The 19,636-nt window shown below is 41.8% G+C and overlaps 1 protein-coding gene across 1 annotated transcript in view; it reads left to right on the top strand.

Annotated features, from left to right (window-relative positions):
* COL3A1 (collagen type III alpha 1 chain) overlaps positions 1-19,636 on the top strand; it is a 175,763-nt gene that overhangs the window by 132,249 nt on the left and 23,878 nt on the right. The window contains exons 38-43 of the mRNA XM_030210643.1: positions 2,404-2,457; positions 4,974-5,135; positions 12,874-12,981; positions 15,238-15,345; positions 19,125-19,178; positions 19,273-19,389. Coding sequence (XP_030066503.1) covers positions 2,404-2,457; positions 4,974-5,135; positions 12,874-12,981; positions 15,238-15,345; positions 19,125-19,178; positions 19,273-19,389 — 603 coding nt within the window. The remainder of the gene's footprint in view (positions 1-2,403; positions 2,458-4,973; positions 5,136-12,873; positions 12,982-15,237; positions 15,346-19,124; positions 19,179-19,272; positions 19,390-19,636) is intronic.

Below are 19,636 nucleotides of genomic sequence, written 5' to 3'. Positions count from 1 at the left end.
GGTTAGAAGGGTCAATGCCAAGTATGCATCTATCTATGAGTTGTGTACGCAAATTTGGACACATGTTCAATTTGCACGGTCAACTTAATTGATTAACAAGTCAATCAGTGCCGATAATTGGGCAGCGGGATCCATGTCTAATTTACATGTGGGAATTTACACCAGGTCTTCATTGGCATAAATGGTCATGCCTAAATGTAGTCACGGTTCCCGTTGCTAAGCGCTATTCTATAAACCATGCCTAACTATAAGCATGGGTTATAGAATAGAGCTAAGTGCAATTTTTGGCACCTATTTTTTAGATGCCATTTATAGAATCTAGTATGTATTGCTTGACTCTAAAGATGAGCATCTAAAGAAGCAGTATTGCTGGTGTAGGTGCTTACATGTGTATATGTCTGGTTTTGCCACTCTTCTTTACAGAAATTGGATCCAAATAGGCACCCCTTTATAGAATTATCCTCCATGTGTCTGCTTTTATATATTTTTACTTTAAAAAAAACTTGCAAAAGTTACATTCATACCTGCCAAACAAGTTAGGTAATCAGTTATAAATCTACCCTCCTTTCAAGAGAACCTGATTGAGTAACTTGACATCAATTCTTAAAAAAAAAAATCATTCTCTTTGTGACTCTGGCATTCTTGTTTGCATGGCATTATGGGGTCTTTTACTAAGCCGCGAAGGCGCCTACACGCGCCCAACATGCGCCAATTCAGAGTTACCACCCGGCTACTGCACTTCCCATGTGGTAATTTCATTTCTTATGCGCATCTGCTAACCATGCCAGAAAATATATTTTATTTTCTGGCATGCGTCAAAAATTGGGCAGTAACTCTGACTTGACGCGCGTAAGCGATTACCACACAGTTAATGCGAGAGACCGTACCACTAGGTGAATGAGTGGCGGTAAGGTCTCAGACCCAAAATGGATGCACACCAATTTTGATTTTGCCGCACGTCCATTTTTGCCAAAAATTAACAAAGGCCTTTTTTACGGGTGCACTGAAAAATGGATCTGCGTGTGCCCAAAACACAAGTCTACATTACCGCAGTCCATTTTTCAGTGTGCCTTTTTAAAAGGACCCCATATATTCTCTATTCTAATACTTAATCAGCTGTCTTATTTAAATATTCAAAATGGACACACATTGAAAATTAAACATCCTCCTAACTCATTTTATCATAGAACATAAACGATGGGGCCACATACATTCTTCTGGTTTGGTATGAATGTAATGTATGCTCCAGTTTACAGTAACCAGAAATCTTTATCCCTACATGAATTAACATTGGTGAAATGTTTTTAAATATGAATGTTCATATCTTAGCTCACATTATAGACGGTGTCATAGGTGCAAAGTTTTCATGATTTAGGACAGAATTCCAAGTAGCGGTATGCTTCTTCATAGCAATGCACTGAATTAATATTTTGCTAGATATTAACCAAGTTTTATTACAAATTCTCTTCAGTGTAATTAGTTTTAAAATCTTCATTGGTAAGAATATGCACTTCTGAGTGACATTTTACAGCACCTCAGCTGAAGCTTTTAAATACAAATTTTAGAATAAGAATAAACAAAGCTATTTGATTTATACATGAACTCCACTCATTTAATCAGGGCAGAAAATGCATCAACTGGGATGAATCTATGCCATTTGCATTTCTGGTCTACAGTAAGATGCAGTTTATAGAATAGTGCATAGGCCAGGGGAATGCACGTACAACTATGCACAACCATTTAAACACTGAAAACCTGGGGTAAATGCCCGCGCCTAAATGCATGTGCGTTCACTTGAATTCTAAAACAATGCGTGTAAATTTGATTTACACCCTCAACACACCTACATTATTCCCATGGCTGCTCCCACTTTTCAACTGCATGTTGGAATTAACGTTAATTCCAATTATTGTCCATTATTGATGATAATTGGATTTAATCAGCCAATTATCATCACTAATTAGCTCATTACTCAATTGAATACCATGTATATATTGGCCGCACACACAATTTAACATGCACTACTGGTTTTGCTGGCCTAACTTTATCCAGGCATTTATCTAGATAACAGGCCGATTATCTGCTGGTACCTAGACAAGTGCCGGTAATCGGACATACCCAGATATTCAGTGCAGGAATCCAGGCAAGTTCCAGCACTTAATATCCAGCTGACTGCCACAGGCTCAATATTAGGGGTAATAGTAATAATAAGAATAAGAATCTGTGAGAGATTACCGAAAGTGTTTGTGCTTCACTTTTAGTTTGGACATTCTATTCATCTTACAGACTATACCAGTTCTGAGGTTTCGTTACAAGGAACAGAAATGGTTGAGGTTATCATTCTCTATTGTTATCTATTCTTTCCATTTTTAAGTAAATCATTCAACTGTTTTTATACCATAGGGAGGAGCTGGATTCCCTGGTGCTCGTGGCTTGCCTGGTCCACCTGGGAATAATGTAAGTTTATTACTAATTTTACAACTATAGAATGTTATAAATCTTGTGCTGATTTCCTAAAGTGTAGTAGATTTTGGCACTTTGAGTCAAAATTAACATGCACTAAATGCAAAGGCTTTGCACTAATTATTGCAGGGTGTCCAGCAATCTCCCTAAAGTTTCCACTTCCCCACCACATGTTCCTTTCAAGCGAGATCCACACGAATTCAACTAATGCCACCTCTTTTTTTTTTTTATTTGCATTTAAAATTTAGATACATCTATTACATAAATGTAAGATATGGAAACAAAATTAGATCACAATTCTAACATAGGAAAAATAACCCATTATTTAGACCACTATATATGAGCAAGATACAAGGAATAATTATACTACAAAAAAGAAGAAAAAGAACAAATATTAAGCAGGGACATGCGGATATCATCAGCCGGAGTACATCAGCGTATTTTCACTCTATTGGGAGTTCTGGGAAAGTCCTTGACTACTTTCTTTGGCAATTAAGAAATCTTTCATTTTTGAGGGTTCCGTAAACATATAATTCACAGTATTCAAGGACAAAATACAACGACAAGGAAAAATTAACTTAAAGACTCCCCCTATTGCAAGAACTCTTGGCTTTAAACTCAAGAATTCTCACCGACGGGCCTGAGTGTCCTTGTTCAAATCAGGATAAATTCTAACGGTACCCCCGAGAAATTTGTCATTCAAATGCTTAAAATACAGTTTGAAAATATTCATCTTATCCATTTCAAGTGCAAAGGAAACTATAAGGGTAGTCCTTTCCGACACTAAGTCCATAGAATTTTCCAGAAATTCTGTCAAATTCATCTCAGGTTGTTATTGAGGGCTCAGAGGGTTTAATTTTCTCCCAGTTATATACAGGGTTCGTACAATAGGGGGGAACCTCTCTATTGGAACTCCTAAAATTTCTTTGAAATATTTACGAAGCATATCCAGAGCTGGGATCAATGGTGATTTAGGAAAGCTAATGAATCGTAGATTATTCTTTCTCCCCTGATTATCGAGGAACTCTAGCCTTCTTACCAGGATTTCTCTATCCTTAACGACAACCCCAGCAAAATTCTGAAGATTAGAAAGTTCAGTCCTTAAAGACTCCATTTGAACTTCTTGACTCTGAGTTTTCTCAGTCAGTTGTTTTTGAGACTGTTTCAATTTAAACAAATCTTCAGTAAAGGAATTAGTTACCTTTGAGAGTAGAGAATTCATTCCCTGAATAACATCCCATAGATTCTCTAAAGTTACCACAGTCGGTCTTCTCACATCCAGCATCACCGGGATAGAGCCCATTGGAGTGGGGGTAGATGTACTCATACCCCTCTGTTGTTCTGTTTCACTCACCACTGGGGAGAACGCTGTGGCGTGGCCTCCTTGGGGTTGGGGGATTCTTTCCACTTCGGGCATTCCCTCAACATCCCTCGCCAACTGCATACTATTTCCGGGTTGTGGAGGCGCTGTGGTCGCTGGCGGGCTCAAAGAGATCGCCTCTACGTTGTGTCCCGCCGATGAAATAGTGGAACAATCCAAAGCTGGTAACCGCATGGCCAGTGGCTGAAGCCCGAACTGCTCCAGAACCGTCTGCCGAGTAGCAGGAACATTTCCAGGAGCCAAGGAGGCCGGCACACTGGTTTTTCCTTTCCGTTTCCCCATAATCGCTCAGGGGTCGGAATCTGCAACACCGCCGAATGATCTGGTAAGTGCGGAGCGCTTTCAGACACGTCTGCTCTCGTCGGCCATCTTGCTCCAACTAATGCCACCTCTTGAGGTAGTGTTATTTGCACCCACGCTAACTGTGTATTTGACAGTTATTATGGACCTGCTACAATATGCAGTTCATACTCCATCTCCACCCATACCCTTCCTAGCCCCCGCCTTATCCTGTTCTAGGCAGTTACTACAGGATATTTATTGTACTGGCTGTTTTAGTGTGTGGTAGCCATCACTGCGGGCCTTCACTTAGAATTAGTGCATGCTAATCCTGCTTAATTCACTTGGATAAACATGCCCCTTCAGTCATTTAATCATTTTGGGATCAGTATTCACAGCCCAGTTAAATCACGCTCAACTGGCCATTTGCAAATATTCAGTGGCCCTTAAGTAGGCAGTGCTGCTGAATTTCAGTGGAGACCATCATGGCTCTATCAGCAGCCCAGGGGAAGAGTTAGGGCTGAGCTTGGAGATATTCAGTGCTGATACCCACATACCTAACTAAATATCAGCAATACCCATGTACATTCCTGGTGCAGCCACTCACCCGGAAATTCAGTGCTAGAGTCCAGACATGGCCCAGCATTGACTATCAGGACTTAATTCAGCCCTTGGCTGTCAGGGGCTAAAAACTCCCATTATTTTTAAAGAACTTTCTTGACATTTTACAATATAAGCAGGAATATAAAAAGGACACAAAATATTGCAATCAGTAATATGTTTGGTTATGAATTGGATTTTAACTATGTTTTCTTCATTCTATTTTAACCTCTTTTCAAATTTTCTACAGGGTAATGCAGGTCCACCTGGTCCTTCAGGAGGTCCTGGCAAAGATGGTCCCCCTGGCCCAGCTGGCCATGCTGGTGCACCAGGCGGCCCTGGAGGTGTTGGTCCAAAGGGTGAACCAGGTCCACAAGGTCAAAGCGGTTCACCAGGTCAACGCGGAGAAGCGGTTAGTAGAAGACGTATTATTTAAACTATTAATAAAGAAATATATGTAGGACTATTTCCTTACACTGTACCATCTCTACCTGGTAGACAGAGAGGGGCATAATCGAATGCGAACGCCCATCTCCATGGGCGTCTGTCTCCGAGAATGGGTACGTGAAGGGGTGAGACAAACCGTATTTTTGGAAAAAATGGATGTCCATCTTTTTTCCGATAATACGGTTTGTGCCAGCCAAATGCATCGGATTTGTGGGGATTTGAGCTGGGCGGTTTCATTTTTCAGAGATAATGGAAACTGAAGGAATCCAGGTCAAAAACGAACAAATCCAAGGCATTGGTTCATGGGACAGGCCAGGATTCCTAGTGCACTGGTCCCCCTCATATGCCAGGACACCAACCGGGCACCCTAGGGGACACTTCTAACAATTTTTAAAAAAGTTAACTACCTCTGAAGTCCATAGCTCCCTTCCCTTGGGTGTTGAGCCCCCCAAATCCCCCCCCCAAACCCACTGCCCACAACTCTACACCATTACCATAGCACTTATGGCTGAAGGGGGGCACCTAGATGTGGGTACACTTAGTTTTGGGATCGGTTTAGAGGGCTCCCATTTACCACCACAAGTGTAACAGGTAGGGGGGGATGGGCCTGGGTCTGCCTGCCTGAAGTGCATGCACCCACTAAAACTGCTCCAATGACCTGCATACTGCTGTGATGGAGCTGGGTATGACATTTGAGGCTGGCATACAGGCTGGAAAAAAAGTTTTTAAAGTTGTATTTTTTTTTTTTGGGTGGGAGGGGGTTAGTGACCACTGGGGGAGTCAGGGGTGGTCATCCCCGATTCCCTCTGGTGGTCATCTGGTCATTTAGGGCACTTTTTTGGGACTTGTTCGTGAAAAAAAAGGGTTCAAAAAAAGTGACCCAAATTTGCGCTAAAAGCGTCTTTCATTTTTCGATTATTGGCTGAGGGCGCCCATGTCTCCTCGGCCGAAAAACACGCCCCAGTCCCGCCTTCACCACGTGTCCGACACGCCCCCATCAACTTTGGCCGTTTCCGCGACAGATTGCAGTTGAAGACGCCCAAAATGGCCATTTGATTATACCGATTTGGGCGCCCACAGCAGAAAGACGCCCATCTCCCGATTTGGGTCGAAATATGGGCATCTTTCTCTTTCGAAAATAAGGTGGATAGGGTACCTAATAAACTTAAGGTACATTAACTTGTAGATTAGCATGTACTAGAATACCAGATTAATCTGAATTGGCATGCCTAACTTTAGTGTAAGAGCTCATGCCCAACTTTAGCAGTTAGGCCCTTAAGATGCCTCTGACCCACCCATGCCCCTTTCCAGTCAACACCCCCATTGCAGTTGGGTGCTCTGGATTATGCAAGCACATGTTATAAAATATCGACTAAGGTCAGTTGTGCAAGTAACGGCTAATTAATGCCAATTAGCACAAATTAACACTACTTAATTCCAATTATTGCTAGTTAACATGAATTTTCAGCTCATTATTAGATTGTTATATGCACAACTGATCTTCTTTAGTAACTTGCATGAGCAACTTTGCATGCTAACCCCCAAATTCTATAAAAGTTGCCAAAAACTGCGCATGCAAATTTGGGCATGTGCCCAATTTTACACACAATCTAATTGAATAATGAGATAAATTGCACCAAAGATTGGCTTTTAAACAAGCAATTATTGGCAGTAATTAGACTGTAATTAGCATTTATGCATTCAAATTTAGATATGGGATCCATGCCTAAAATGTATGCCTAATTTGATAAAGTGGGCACGGAAATGGGAAGGTTATGTGGGTAACAGGGCATTCCTAAAATTAACATGCGTTGTTATAGAATAATGGGGATATGTGCCTAATTTAGGCCTGTTAAGTTGCACCACATTTCAGTAGGTGCAAATGGCCATGCCTAAAATTATGTACAATTCCTGGGTATAAGCACTATTCTATAAACTGTGCCTAACTTTAAGCTCAGCTTATAAAATAGCACTTTTTTTTTGCATCAATTTGTTTTGGCGCCATATATACAATCTAGCCCTAAGTGTAAAATATGGCATGCAAGTGTATTGAATTTAGGGGAGTGTGCACAAAATTAATCCATTTGGAGACATTGCCCCTAAAAGAATTTCTTACCACATGTTAAGTTCTTTCAAAATTAACACGGAACACTTTCCCCCTAATACTATAAACTTGGGCGTTCAATTTTGAAACTTGCATATAAAATTGCACACACAAGTTATAGAATACCTCCTAACTTAGGGGCCCTTTTACTAAGCTGCGTAGGCACCTACATGCGTCCAATGCACGGCAATTTGGAACTACCGCCCAGATGTTGCGTGGGCCGAGCGGTAATTCCATTTTTTACATGCGTCCAATATGTCTGTTGGAAAATGTATTTTATTTTCCAATGCGTGGCGCTAACTGGGTGGTAATCATCAGTGTACACACTGATGATTATCGCCCGGTTAACGCGTGAGACCTTATTGTTAAGTCAATGGATGGCGGTAAGGTCTCAGATCCAAAATGGATGCACGTCAATTTTTATTTTGCCACACATCCATTTTTGGCCAAAAAAAGACCTTTTTTACAGCTGTGCTGAAAAATGGACCTATGCACATCCAAAACATGCACCTACACTAGCAAAGGCCATTTTTCAGTGCACCTTAATAAAAGGACCCCTAAATTGTGTAAGTGGGTGCTAATTGATCCTTAAGTGGCTTAAACTGGCACCAGTTTGTAGTTATGTGTGTAACTACACCTAGGCATCCCAAATAATTAGTTAAGGGGCTTCAGTGATTTACGCTCCTGTTTACAAAGCTGCATGGCAATACTGACACAGCCCATTGAAAGTTAACGGGCTGTGTCGGCATTAGTGCATTGGCTGTCACTAGCTGCACTTCACAAGCACTTAATTTGGGCTCCAATCTGGCTGTGTGCTACTCTGTAGTAACTTAATAAACAGACCCTTGGTATCCTTGCTTCCTTTTTTATTCCTTTGTTTGAAACTTTAAGAATTTGACTAACAAAGAGGGGCATAATTGAACGGGGTGCCCAAGTTTTCATGAGGGTGTCCTCACAGGACGTCCATCTTTTGTTTCAATAATATGGTCGGACACGCCCAAATCATGAAATTTAGGTCGACCTTAGAGATGGTCGTCCCTAGCTTGTTTTTGAGATGGTCGTCCTCGGTTTTCGGCGATAATGGAAACCAAAGACGTCCATCTCAAAAATGACCAAATCCAAGCCATTTGGTTGTGGGAGGAGCCAGCATTCATAGTGCACTGGTCCCCCTGACATGCCAGGATACCAACCGGGCACCCTAGGGGGCACTGTAGTGGACTTCAGAAATTGCTCCCAGGTGGATAGCTCCCTTACCTTGGGTGCTGAGCCCCCCACCCCCCCCAAAACCCACTCCCCACAACTGTACACCAACAACATAGCCCTTAGGGATGAAGGGGGGCACCTACATGTGGGTACAGTGGGTTTCTGGTGGGTTTTGGAGGGCTCCCATTTAGCACCACAAGTGTAACAGGTAGGGGGGATGGGCCTGGGTCTAGGGTTACCATTTGTCTGGATTTCCCCGGACATGTCCTCTTTTTGAGGACACTGTGGGGAGTCCGGGCGGATTTCTCAATTTGCTGGGTTTGTCCGGGTTTCTTCTCTGAGTCCTGACTCCTCCCCTCCGTCCTCCTGCCCTATGGTATAAACAGACGCACGAGACATGCAGCGTCTGTGGCCAGCCCCAGTCAGCTGATTGCTGATTGATGAGATCCTCCGTCCTTCCTCCTGCAGGCAGGCCCCTTACTCCTGTGATAAATGTAAACTTTCCAGTCCCTCAGCCTTCCACAGGGACAGTTAAATAGCAGCATTGACTAGTAGGGGCCTCTGAATGAATGAGCTATCCTTGCCCCTCAGCAGGCAGCTGCTAATTTCTGACCAGAATAAACAAAAAGCCGAAAGCTGTATTCACTGATGAGAGAGAGAGAGAGAGAGAGAGGACCAGCCTTCTGCACTGCTGATGTCATGAAGCAGGGTTGATTTTTGCTTTTCTAATTTTTTTTTTAATTCTGGAATTAAAAAATAATAATAAATAAATCCCAAGACAGTAGTCAATGGCTTCCTCTCTTATGCTGCTGTCTTCCTGCTTCTGACTTCCCTAAGCAATGGAAAGGAAAGGAAAAGAAACTTGTCTTCTCTGGGCTTAAGCTGGTCTCCTTCTTTGGGAGCCTCTGGAGTAGTGCAGGAAAACCCCACCAAAAGGTAAAAGGTTTGGGTGCCTTTCAGTACATTTGTATCCTGGGGAGGGGGAGGGAATTACAATTAATGATAGGAAAACATTTCTGGCCATAAATTCCCTCGGGCAAACATGATGCATTTCTTAAATACATGTAAGACATAAATAATGTACATTTGTTTGTGGACCTTCATTTCCATTCATATGGAAACCTACCAGCCAGGTTACTTTGTCTTTTTTTTGGGGGGGGGGGGAGGGGGGGAGATAACTGAGGAGGTGAAATAGTTGAACCCTGTCTGCGTTCGTTTCTCAAGGATTGCATTCCAGGATCTAATGTTTTGAAGCCAGGGAAAGGAAAGTTCTGTGTCAAACCTGAGTTCAGGAAAAAAAATAGTATACATCTATAGGATAAAACATTTCTGCAGCTGAGCTTTCTGAAAGCTGTTAAACCATTAGTTGAATTTTTGAGAAGCTTTTTGAGTGGTTTGGTCTGAGGGCTCTATAACAACCTTACAGAAGAGGGAAGGGAGCTTTTAAGGTTAAATAAATATTGCATTGGAAATACTTGGCTGCGCCAGCTCTCCTAACTGCCATTGGACCCCCTTGCTACTCCTGGGCTTACCCCATTTCATGCAAGAGACTTGTGGTTCTGATTTCCCCACTGGATTCCCTAAGAAATGTCCCCATTGGATTACCTAAGAAAAGCAAGGCTACAAGTCCTTCCTTGCATGTGTAACCCAGTCCTACTATCCCGGGTTAGAAGGAGCTGTAGAAGCACTGCATGTTTTTTTCACTTACTTACTCACTCTAGTCCCATCAGCTTATCCACACAGGAACAGGGTTACCATACGTCCGGATTTACCCGGGTGGGTTTTGCCAATCTGCCCGTTTGTCCGGACAAATGGGCAAATTGCTAGCCTCCCCTCCCCTTACTTACTAGTGCCCTGGTGGTCTAGTGACCTCTTCCGCCTTCGGGGCAGGAAAGAGCCCCCTCTTTCCTGCCCGGAGCGCTGCCCTGCATGCATCCTTCCTGTTAGTGATCCTCGACGCCGATTCAAAATGGCCACCAGGAGTTGAAGTCTCGCGAGGTCACTTCAACTCTCGGTGTCCATTTTGAATCGGCGCTGAGGATCACCAACAGGAAGGATGCATGCAGGGCAGCGCTCCGGGCAGGAAAGTGGGGGCTCTTTCCTGTCCTGAAGAGGTCACTAGACCACCAGGGCAGTAATAAGGTGAGGGGGGGGGGGGTTGACAGGGTATGTGACGGGGGAGGGAAAAAAGTGACGGGGCGGAGCGAGGGTGTGACAGGGGGTGGAGTGAGGGTGTGACAGGGGGGCGGGGTGAGGGTGTGACAGGAGCGGGGCGAGTGTCCTCCTTTTTGGGGGACAAAAAATGGTAACCCTACCTGGGTCCGCCTGCCTGAAGTACACTGCACCCATTACAACTGCTCCAGGGACCTGTATACTGCTGCAATGGACCTGACTATGGCATTTGAGGCTGGCAAAAAAAGTATTTTTAACCTTTTTTTATGGTGGGAGAAGGTTAGTGACCAGTGGGGGAGTAAGGGGAGGTGATCCCCGATTCCCTCCTGTGGTCATCTAGTCAGTTCGGGCACCTTTTTGAGGCTTGGTCATGAAAAAAAATGGACCAAGTAAAATCGTCCAAATGCTCGTTAGGGACGCCCTTCTTTTTTCCATTATCGTCCGAGGACGCCCATCTCCTAATCACGCCCCAGTCCCGCCTTCGCTACCCTGCCGACAAGCCCCTGTGAACTTTGGTCATCCCTGTGATGGAAAGCAGTTGAGGGTGCCCAAAAATCAGCTTTATATTATGCTGATTTGGACGAACTTGCGAGAAGGACGCCCATCTTGCGATTTGTGTCGAAAGATGGGCATCCTTCTCTTTCAAAAATAAGCCTGAAAGCTATTTTTACCTTTACTTAGGGGCCCTTTTACTAAGCTGAGTAAGCATCTATGCATGCCCAACATGTGCCAAAATAGAGTTACCGCCCACATGGCTCTTGCTGTAATTTCATTTTTGGTGCACGTCCGAAAAATAATTTTTATTTTTAGGTGTGCGTAACGTAAGTGTTGCTAGACCTTGGACAATTAGGAGGCAAATCTGTCCTCATGGTGGATCCACATTGTCAGCTTTTATGGGTGTCTGGAGGTGTAGGATGGAGGTTGCTGTGGGGGGGTTATAATGGGGATATGTTATTTTTTCGATAGCAAGCAGGTTCAAAAGGAAATCAGGGAGCTGTGTTTTCGTAGCATCAGTACATGGGAGAAGTCAGGGAGCTTGGGCCTCAGGCAGCAGACCACTTCAGCTGGTGAGGCTTGGGCATTCCCACCAGCCAGTCACAGTTTTGGAAGGAGTCTTAAAATATGCCACTGTTCCCCTGTGAGTTTGCTGCGATGCACCAAGGCACTATGGCACACAGTTTGGGAACCGCTGACCTAAGTTGTTAAATTTAGGACTGAGAAAAGGCTGTCCTACACTAAACCACTCATCTATAAGTATAGCGGCTGAGTATGGGGATAATTTTATAACGGCTTTTCATGTGTATATGCCAGAGTATGTACATAAAATGCTGTTCATAAAGTTATTTAAGAAGGATCCCCACATGTAAACAGCAGTTTTTATATTTGTAGATTGCCTACATGTGCAAATAGAGATTCTAGAAAGCAGTCATTTACATGTGGTGATCTACACCGTGCATAGAGTGCAAAGAGGCAAGGTTAGGGTTCAAGAGAGAGTTGCTTGGGTGGATCTAACATATTGATATGCATTCCTCATTTTATATGTTGATATTAACAATTCTAGATGCCATCAATTACACCTGTCACAAGGTAGGCATAAATACCTACTTGAAGGGGTAGGTGTAAAGGCTAAGACCAGCCACCTAGTCATCCCACAGCATGAAATCCCTTCCCATGATTACCCTCCAGCATGAGATCCTCCTCCCAACCCCCACCCCCTGCAATATCAAGCCCCCTCACCTGATAATCTCCAAGCATCTGATCTTCCACCAACTCCCTCTTCAATATCAAGCTTCCTGCATGATCCCATTCCTCAACGTCTGATCCCTCATCCCCACACAATATGAAGCCCCTTCACTGTTCCCCTCCCAAGATCAGGCTTCCCTAAAATCCCCCCCCCCCCACAGACCTCCCCCCAATCACACCTCTGATCTCATCTCTGGCTCTCACTGAAGTTCCTGGTAGTCTAGTGAGAATAGCGGTTATCCTCAGTCACTCTTGGTCATAATACTCGTGACTCTCAGTGGTAATCTCACAGTGCTACCACTAGAGATCAGACTGCCAAATAAGGATTTTGTGGACATTGACCTAATTTAAGGCTTAGAGCTTCATTCATCAAGAATTTTTTTACATGGACATAGAATGGGAGAAAAGCCTTAGTAATCAGACCTTAAATAATGTTCTAGCCTGGTAAATATTCTCTAAATGTTCTCTGTTTTATTACCAGGGTGCTCCAGGTCCTGCTGGCATTTCAGGCCCAGCTGGTTCACGTGGTGTTGTAGGACTTCCAGGTTTATCTGGAAGGCCAGGTTCTAGTGGACTTCCTGGTACAAAGGTAGGTGTTTCTAGATTTATTTGATGCAGTTTCCTTAGCACTCTGATACTGTTTGAAAATTTGATTAAACTGATGCTAAACCAGAAATAATAAGCTATATTAACCCTAATGTAGTAGCTTACAACTCTGTTCCCATGCCCAAGAAAAATAAATGTCAGTAAAACATGAAGTTAGCAGAGTTATTGTACTTCAATTCTACTTCAATAAAAATAAGGATGAACATAGGGAAAAATTATCCCAGCTACAAGTACACACTGAGTTTCTGAGTTAGGAGTCACCACCCAAAGGAAAAGATAGATCTTGGAGTCATTTGGACAACACTGAAATGTTCAGCCCAGTGTGCTGCAGTTCCTGCAAAAGTAACTCAAAGTTAGGTAGTATTCAAAAAGTGATGGAGTACAGATCTGATAACATTATTATGCCTCTGTAGAGGTCCTTGGTGCAGTTCTGGTTGCCCCATCTTATAAAGGATATGCCAGAACTCAAAAAACTTAAGAGAAGATCACCAAAAATGGTAAAGGGCATGGAATACATTCCTTAAAAAAAGAAGACTTGAAACATGTTAGGGCTCTTCAGCCAAGAAAAAAGACAACTAAGAGTTGATATGATAGATGTTTATAACATCATTAGTGGGGTGGAACAGTTACGGGGAATGATTGTTAAATAGGGGATGATTGTTTAACCTTTCAAACATCTCTAAAACAAGAGGACATTAAAAAAATGTGTGGGCTAAACACAAAGAAATCCTGTATGGAAGAAATGGAACCAAGCAAACGTAGCAGTGATAAGATGGCAACTCCAGTAACTGGAAAGCAAAACCAGTGCTGGGCAGACTCCTATGGTCTGTGCCCTGAAAATGGCATGGACAAATCAAGATCAAGTATGCATATGTAGTACTGCATCAGACCTTATGCTATGATTTGATCTTGTTGGGCAGACTGGATGGACTGTACTGGTCTTTATCTGCCATCATCTACTATGTTACTATGTTGAAACGAACAACTAAAAGACTGAAAACAAATTGTAGAAAGTCTTTTCCCATGCAATGCATAATTAAACTGTGGAATCTGTTTCTATAGAATGTGGTCTAGAGGTGATTAGCATAGCAAGGTTGAAAAGAGGCTTTGGCAAGTTCCTGGAGAAAAAAGCCCATTAAAATGATTAGCCATTGCTGATCCCTTGAAATGAACTGTGAAAATTTTGATTTATTTTTTTGGGATCTGTGGGGCACTTGTGACCCAGGCTGGTCATTGCTGGAGAAAGGAATGCTGGGCTCAATGGACCTTGGTCAGATTAAGTTTGGCTTTTCTTATGTTCCAACTGCAAAGCTGAAAAGTGATTTAGTTATATTAATATGAAAATATACAGATCAAATATTGTGCTTGTACTAGAGTCATTTTTAAATAATGAATAACAGAAAAGTAAGAGGAAAAAAATAATTTAAATTGTTTTCTATACCATCGTATTCCATAACTGTAATAGGTAACATTCAGAAAGAAAAAAAAATGAACATTTCAGTCCTGTAGTTTACAAAAGCTCTGAAAAAGTGGCTATTAACTATTTGTCCTCTTATGGTCTACGATTAAAATGCAATAGCTGTATAGGATGCCTGGATGGTGGATTCCTGGAATGACATCCCGAGGGAGGTAGTGGAAATAAAAACTGTGGCAGAATTCAAAAAAGCATGGGATGAACACAGCAGATCTTTATTTAGAAAATAAATGATAGAAAAAAACAAAACTTAAAGGGTTACATATGTGTTTGCATATGAAGTGTTGCTTAGATGGTGGCTCTGACTGCATCAACTAAGGCCGGTTCTGGGCTGGGTTGTACGGTCTGAGTCCCGCATATGTTGATCCGGCTTAGTATGGGCTGGAGAGAGCTTTGATGAAAACTCTAGCGGTTTGGAATGTGAGGACAATGCCGGGCAGACTTTTATGGTCTTTGTCCCGCAAATGACAAGACAGATTTGGATTGGCTGGAGTGGGCTTTGACGGCAACTCCAGTAGTTGGAACATAAGGACAGAGCCAGGTGGACTTCTATGGTTTTTGTCTCAGAAACATCAAAGAAAGACTATGATCAAATATATATAATATCACATTCATTGTTGATTTAAATCTAGAATTGATAATGAATGTGACTGTTTGGAAGACTGGATGGACCATTCAGGTCTTTATCTGCCGTCACTTATTGGGATCATTAAGAATATCATCACGTTGATACTGTCAGTCATAGCACTTTTTATTTCCATGCAGGGTGAGGATGGCAAGCCTGGTACCAACGGTGCTAGTGGAGAACGTGGTCCTGCTGGTCCACCAGGTCCTTCTGGTATAAGTGGTTCACCTGGAGAAGCTGGCAGAGATGTAAATAATTATTTTTCCAATATACTGCTTAAAAAATACATTGATAATGTATTATGCTTATCACTGGGCAGATTTATTTGAGACAGAAAGAGATGTCCTCAGACCATATGTAGGATCTTTTTAGGTATCAGTTGTGATAGAGGCTGTAAAAAATATAACAGATATTAAGGCTGGGATTCCCAAACCAGTCCTGGGGGAACCCAGCCAATCAGGTTTTCGATATATCCACCAGGAATATGTACAAAAGATTTGCATACCAAGGATGCTGCATATGGAAATCAATTTCATGACTATTCATTGTGGATATCCTGAAAACCTGACTAGCTGCAGTTCCCTCAGGACAGGTTTGGGAATCACTGCATTTAAGAGATTTTGTCAGATACAGTAGCTGAATTTTCAAATGCTACTGTAACCAGAAATGAAGATTCAAATTAGAACAGCATGCACATAAAGGCAGTTTGCTTTACCTTAAATTCCCTCTCCCAGACAAAAAGTGTGCATTTTTCAAGAAATTACTAGTAAATGCAGTGCCCTTCAAAGTGCATTAATGGTAATGAGTACTAATGGTCATTAATGGCATACTTTTATAAAACGTTTCGTATGTAAAACATAGATTTACATGTGATAACGGCTTCTTTTAAAATTTGGACTTGCCTAAAAGTGTACACAGAGCAAGTTATGCATACTTGCAGAGGAGGCATTCTCAGGGGAGAATTTGACCATGGGATGTCTCAATTTATACAGATACCCCTGGATTCTGTAAAGGTTGCCCAAAGATGGGCGCTTAAATTTACACGTGATCCTGAGTTGGAGGTGCAACTCAGTTATTGAGCCATTACCCCTGGATTCTATATAGTGTGCTTCAATTTATGTGCTGAAATCGGCACGGATTCTATAATGCCACGCATAACTTAATTGGCTTAACAAGCCAATGAGTGCTGATAACAGCACTTAACAAGCAATAATAAGCACTAATTGGCACTGATTAGAATTTAGGCGCATAACTCGCCAAGCAATTTCTGTGACAATGTGCGCCAAGCTTCTAATGCACGGAGGCAAAAAGGGTGTGGTTATGGGCAGGGAAATGGGTATTTCATGGGCATTGTAAAATTTAGGCGCCTAGTTATAGAATATGGCCCAGTACACCTAAATCTACGTGCTGAGATTTATACCAGGTTTTTGATGGCGTAAAAGGATGCACACAGATATTGGCGCTGAAATATCAATTAAGCATATTCTATAAGAATACACTTAGTCGGCACTGATTTCAGCGCTAATTTTTTAGGCACCATATATAGAATCTTCTCCTTAATGTCCAATAATTGACTGCTAACAAGCAATTATTGGAGTTAATTGGCATTCATTTGGAGTTGCACAGATAACTGCCTAAACATGATTCTATAAAAACAACTGCACCTTAAATCCTCTTACGTGCAACCCTAAAGGGGGCATGGCCATGGGAGGGATATGAGTGGGTCAGGGGCATTCCAAAATGATCTGTTCGGTGTTATACACCATACAACAGAGTGGATCAATGTACACAGCACAAGCAGTCCAGAAAAAAAGCACAAAGGGTTTTCAAGATACATCACTTTCATCATAATATATATTTCATTTACATTCATTTTTCATCATCACATCACTCCAGCATGTTTTTGATACACACTTATACCACATCATTTTAGGGTGAGCATAAGTCATTTTTCATTGGGATTTAATTTTAGTGTTTATCTGCTTGGTCAAAGTACAGTTATTTGTTTATTGTATTTTTATGTATACTTTTTTATGTAATGTTCTATTTTTATTTCTATTTTAGCATTGATCCCTGAGATGGGTCATTAATAAATGAGAGCCCTTTGTGCTTTTTTTCTGGACTGCTTAGTGTTACAATCCCAGCTTTAAGACCTGTTATTTTGGGGGAAGTGTGCCAAATTTGTGTGCCAGGATTTACACCTGTTTCAGTAAGTACAAGACCTGGCATGCAAATGTGGATGCGGGAATCAGCACTACACAAAGTTCATAAAGGGCGCTTAGCCTGAAACAACTTCTCTTGAATAGGGCTGAGCACCGATTTTACTCAGCACTCAAAATAGGGCACCATTTACTGAATCTGGCCCTATAATATCTTCACCTTCAGTCTAGGTAGGATTTATGCACCAGTTGTGCTAGTATAGGTACTTATCTATCTTTATAAAGTTGTCTAAAAATAGGCACCATCCTGCCTGTTAAAAACTTACCCTCTAAGGGGGTAGTTCTAAAAGGATATACCTAGTTTTGCGGACCTGGGGAACTGGGTCTGATTCCCACTCCTGCTTAATGACTGGGACATTGGGTTGAAATCCTGGGGAACTGGATTTGATTCCCACTGTGGCTCCTTGTGACCCTCGGCAAGTCACTTAAACCTCCATTGCCTCTAGAGTGGAGGAATAGCGTAATGGTATGCAGTGGGCTGAGATCCTGGGGAATTGGGTTCAATTCCCACCACAGCTCCTTGTGACCCCAGGCAAGTCACCTAACTCTCCATTGCCCTGGGTACAAATAATACTTAGATTGTGAACCCATTTGGGACAGAAAGTACCTGTACAGATATTTCTATGTTAATCACTCTATGCCTATGTACAGGCTCAAGCAATATATCAAATGCATTAAATAAATAAATCATTGGATTTAGTTAAAATGTATGTATGTAAATTTAGGCACGGAATCTGCACAAATTGTACATGAGGGTCCAAAAAGGGGGCGTGGCCATGGCTAGGTCATGGGCTGATTGGGGTTGTTCCCACAATTTATGCGCATTGTTATAGAATAAAGGGGAATCTGCACCTAATTTAGGCATAGGGATTTACACCAAGGTTTCATTGGTGTAAATGGCTGCGCCTAAATGTAGTCATAGTTCCCAGTGCTAAGCACTATAAATGGTGCCTAACTGTAAGTTCTATTTATAGAATAGCGCTAAGTGCTATTTTTTTCAGTGCCATTTTTTTAGGCATCATTTATAGAATTTAGTGCTTTAGGCCTTGGAGAACCCCTCTGTTAATGCCTGGTATATTCAAGGCTTTACACTCTCTAGTACAATGGCTGTTAAATCCTATAGAAGGCCCATGTTAAAAGTTCTGGTGTAACCCATCTTAATGCTGATTTTAAATCAACTTAGTAATAAAACTAAGCCCCTTCATTTGGTAACTGGACATTTATGTTGGTGAACACTTAAAAGACAAAGGGTCTGATATTCCGACCACAGGAGAGAGCTCTGCTAACTCACGCAGTCAGAGGTAAGTCCAGATATTCAATGCTGGGCCATTTCCGGTGACTGGCATTGAATATCTAGGTTATTTTTAGCCGGTTTAAACTTAAACTGGCTTAGTTGATATTCAGAGATAGCTGGTTAACTGTAAACTGGCTAAAGATATACCAACTATTTAAGTAGCCTGATGTGGCAACTTGCAGTAGCAGGTTTTGAATTGAATATTTGGGGATAACCGGCTAGATTGCGCAACATAGCTGGTTATCTCCTATGTTCTAACTGGGGATACTCAGTGGGGGATAACCGGCTATCCCCCACTGAATATTGCCAGATTACCGGTTAAGTGCCATTTATCCAGTCAGATGCCATTCCTGGCTGGTTAAATAGTTTTGAATACAGTTCAATGGTTTTGATAATAATATTAGATAGATAGATAGACAGACTGATAGATAATGGAGACAGAGAGAGAGGTAAGAAAATTGATGGACGAGTACATGGTGTATAGAGATACCCAAGTATATTTTGTCTTTATCAGGGAAACCCTGGCTCTGATGGTCAACCTGGTCGTGATGGATTCGCTGGTCCTAAGGTATAAATATTATATATCCTATTTTTATTCAGATTCTTATAAACATTTTGATTGAATGGATCTGTGTAATCTTCTGCTTGGTATTTTTCTGTAGGGTGATCGTGGTGAGAATGGTGCTCCTGGTGCTCCTGGTGTTCCAGGAGCTCCAGGCCACGTTGGATCCCCAGGTGCTGTTGGCCCAGCTGGAAAATCAGGAGACAGAGGAGAAAGCGTAAGTATTAAATATCATTGTTAAATTTAATATACACTATTAAAAATGGGTTATTTGTGTTTCTATCATATCGGACCAAATTCACACAAATAAAACTGTGACAAGAGTTAATAAAGTAAAACATCATAGTTTATGTTTATTAAAACTTACTATACCACCAAAGGTGACTAGCAGACCTGGGCAGTTTACATATTAAAATATAAAATTTATATAAAATAAAGAAAACAACTACAATTATTGGATAGAA

The sequence above is a fragment of the Microcaecilia unicolor genome, chromosome 7, assembly GCF_901765095.1.
Source record: "Microcaecilia unicolor chromosome 7, aMicUni1.1, whole genome shotgun sequence".
In the NCBI taxonomy this organism is placed as follows: domain Eukaryota; kingdom Metazoa; phylum Chordata; class Amphibia; order Gymnophiona; family Siphonopidae; genus Microcaecilia; species Microcaecilia unicolor.
Note: the sequence above shows the minus strand (reverse complement) of the source record. Positions and strands in the feature narration are given on the sequence as shown.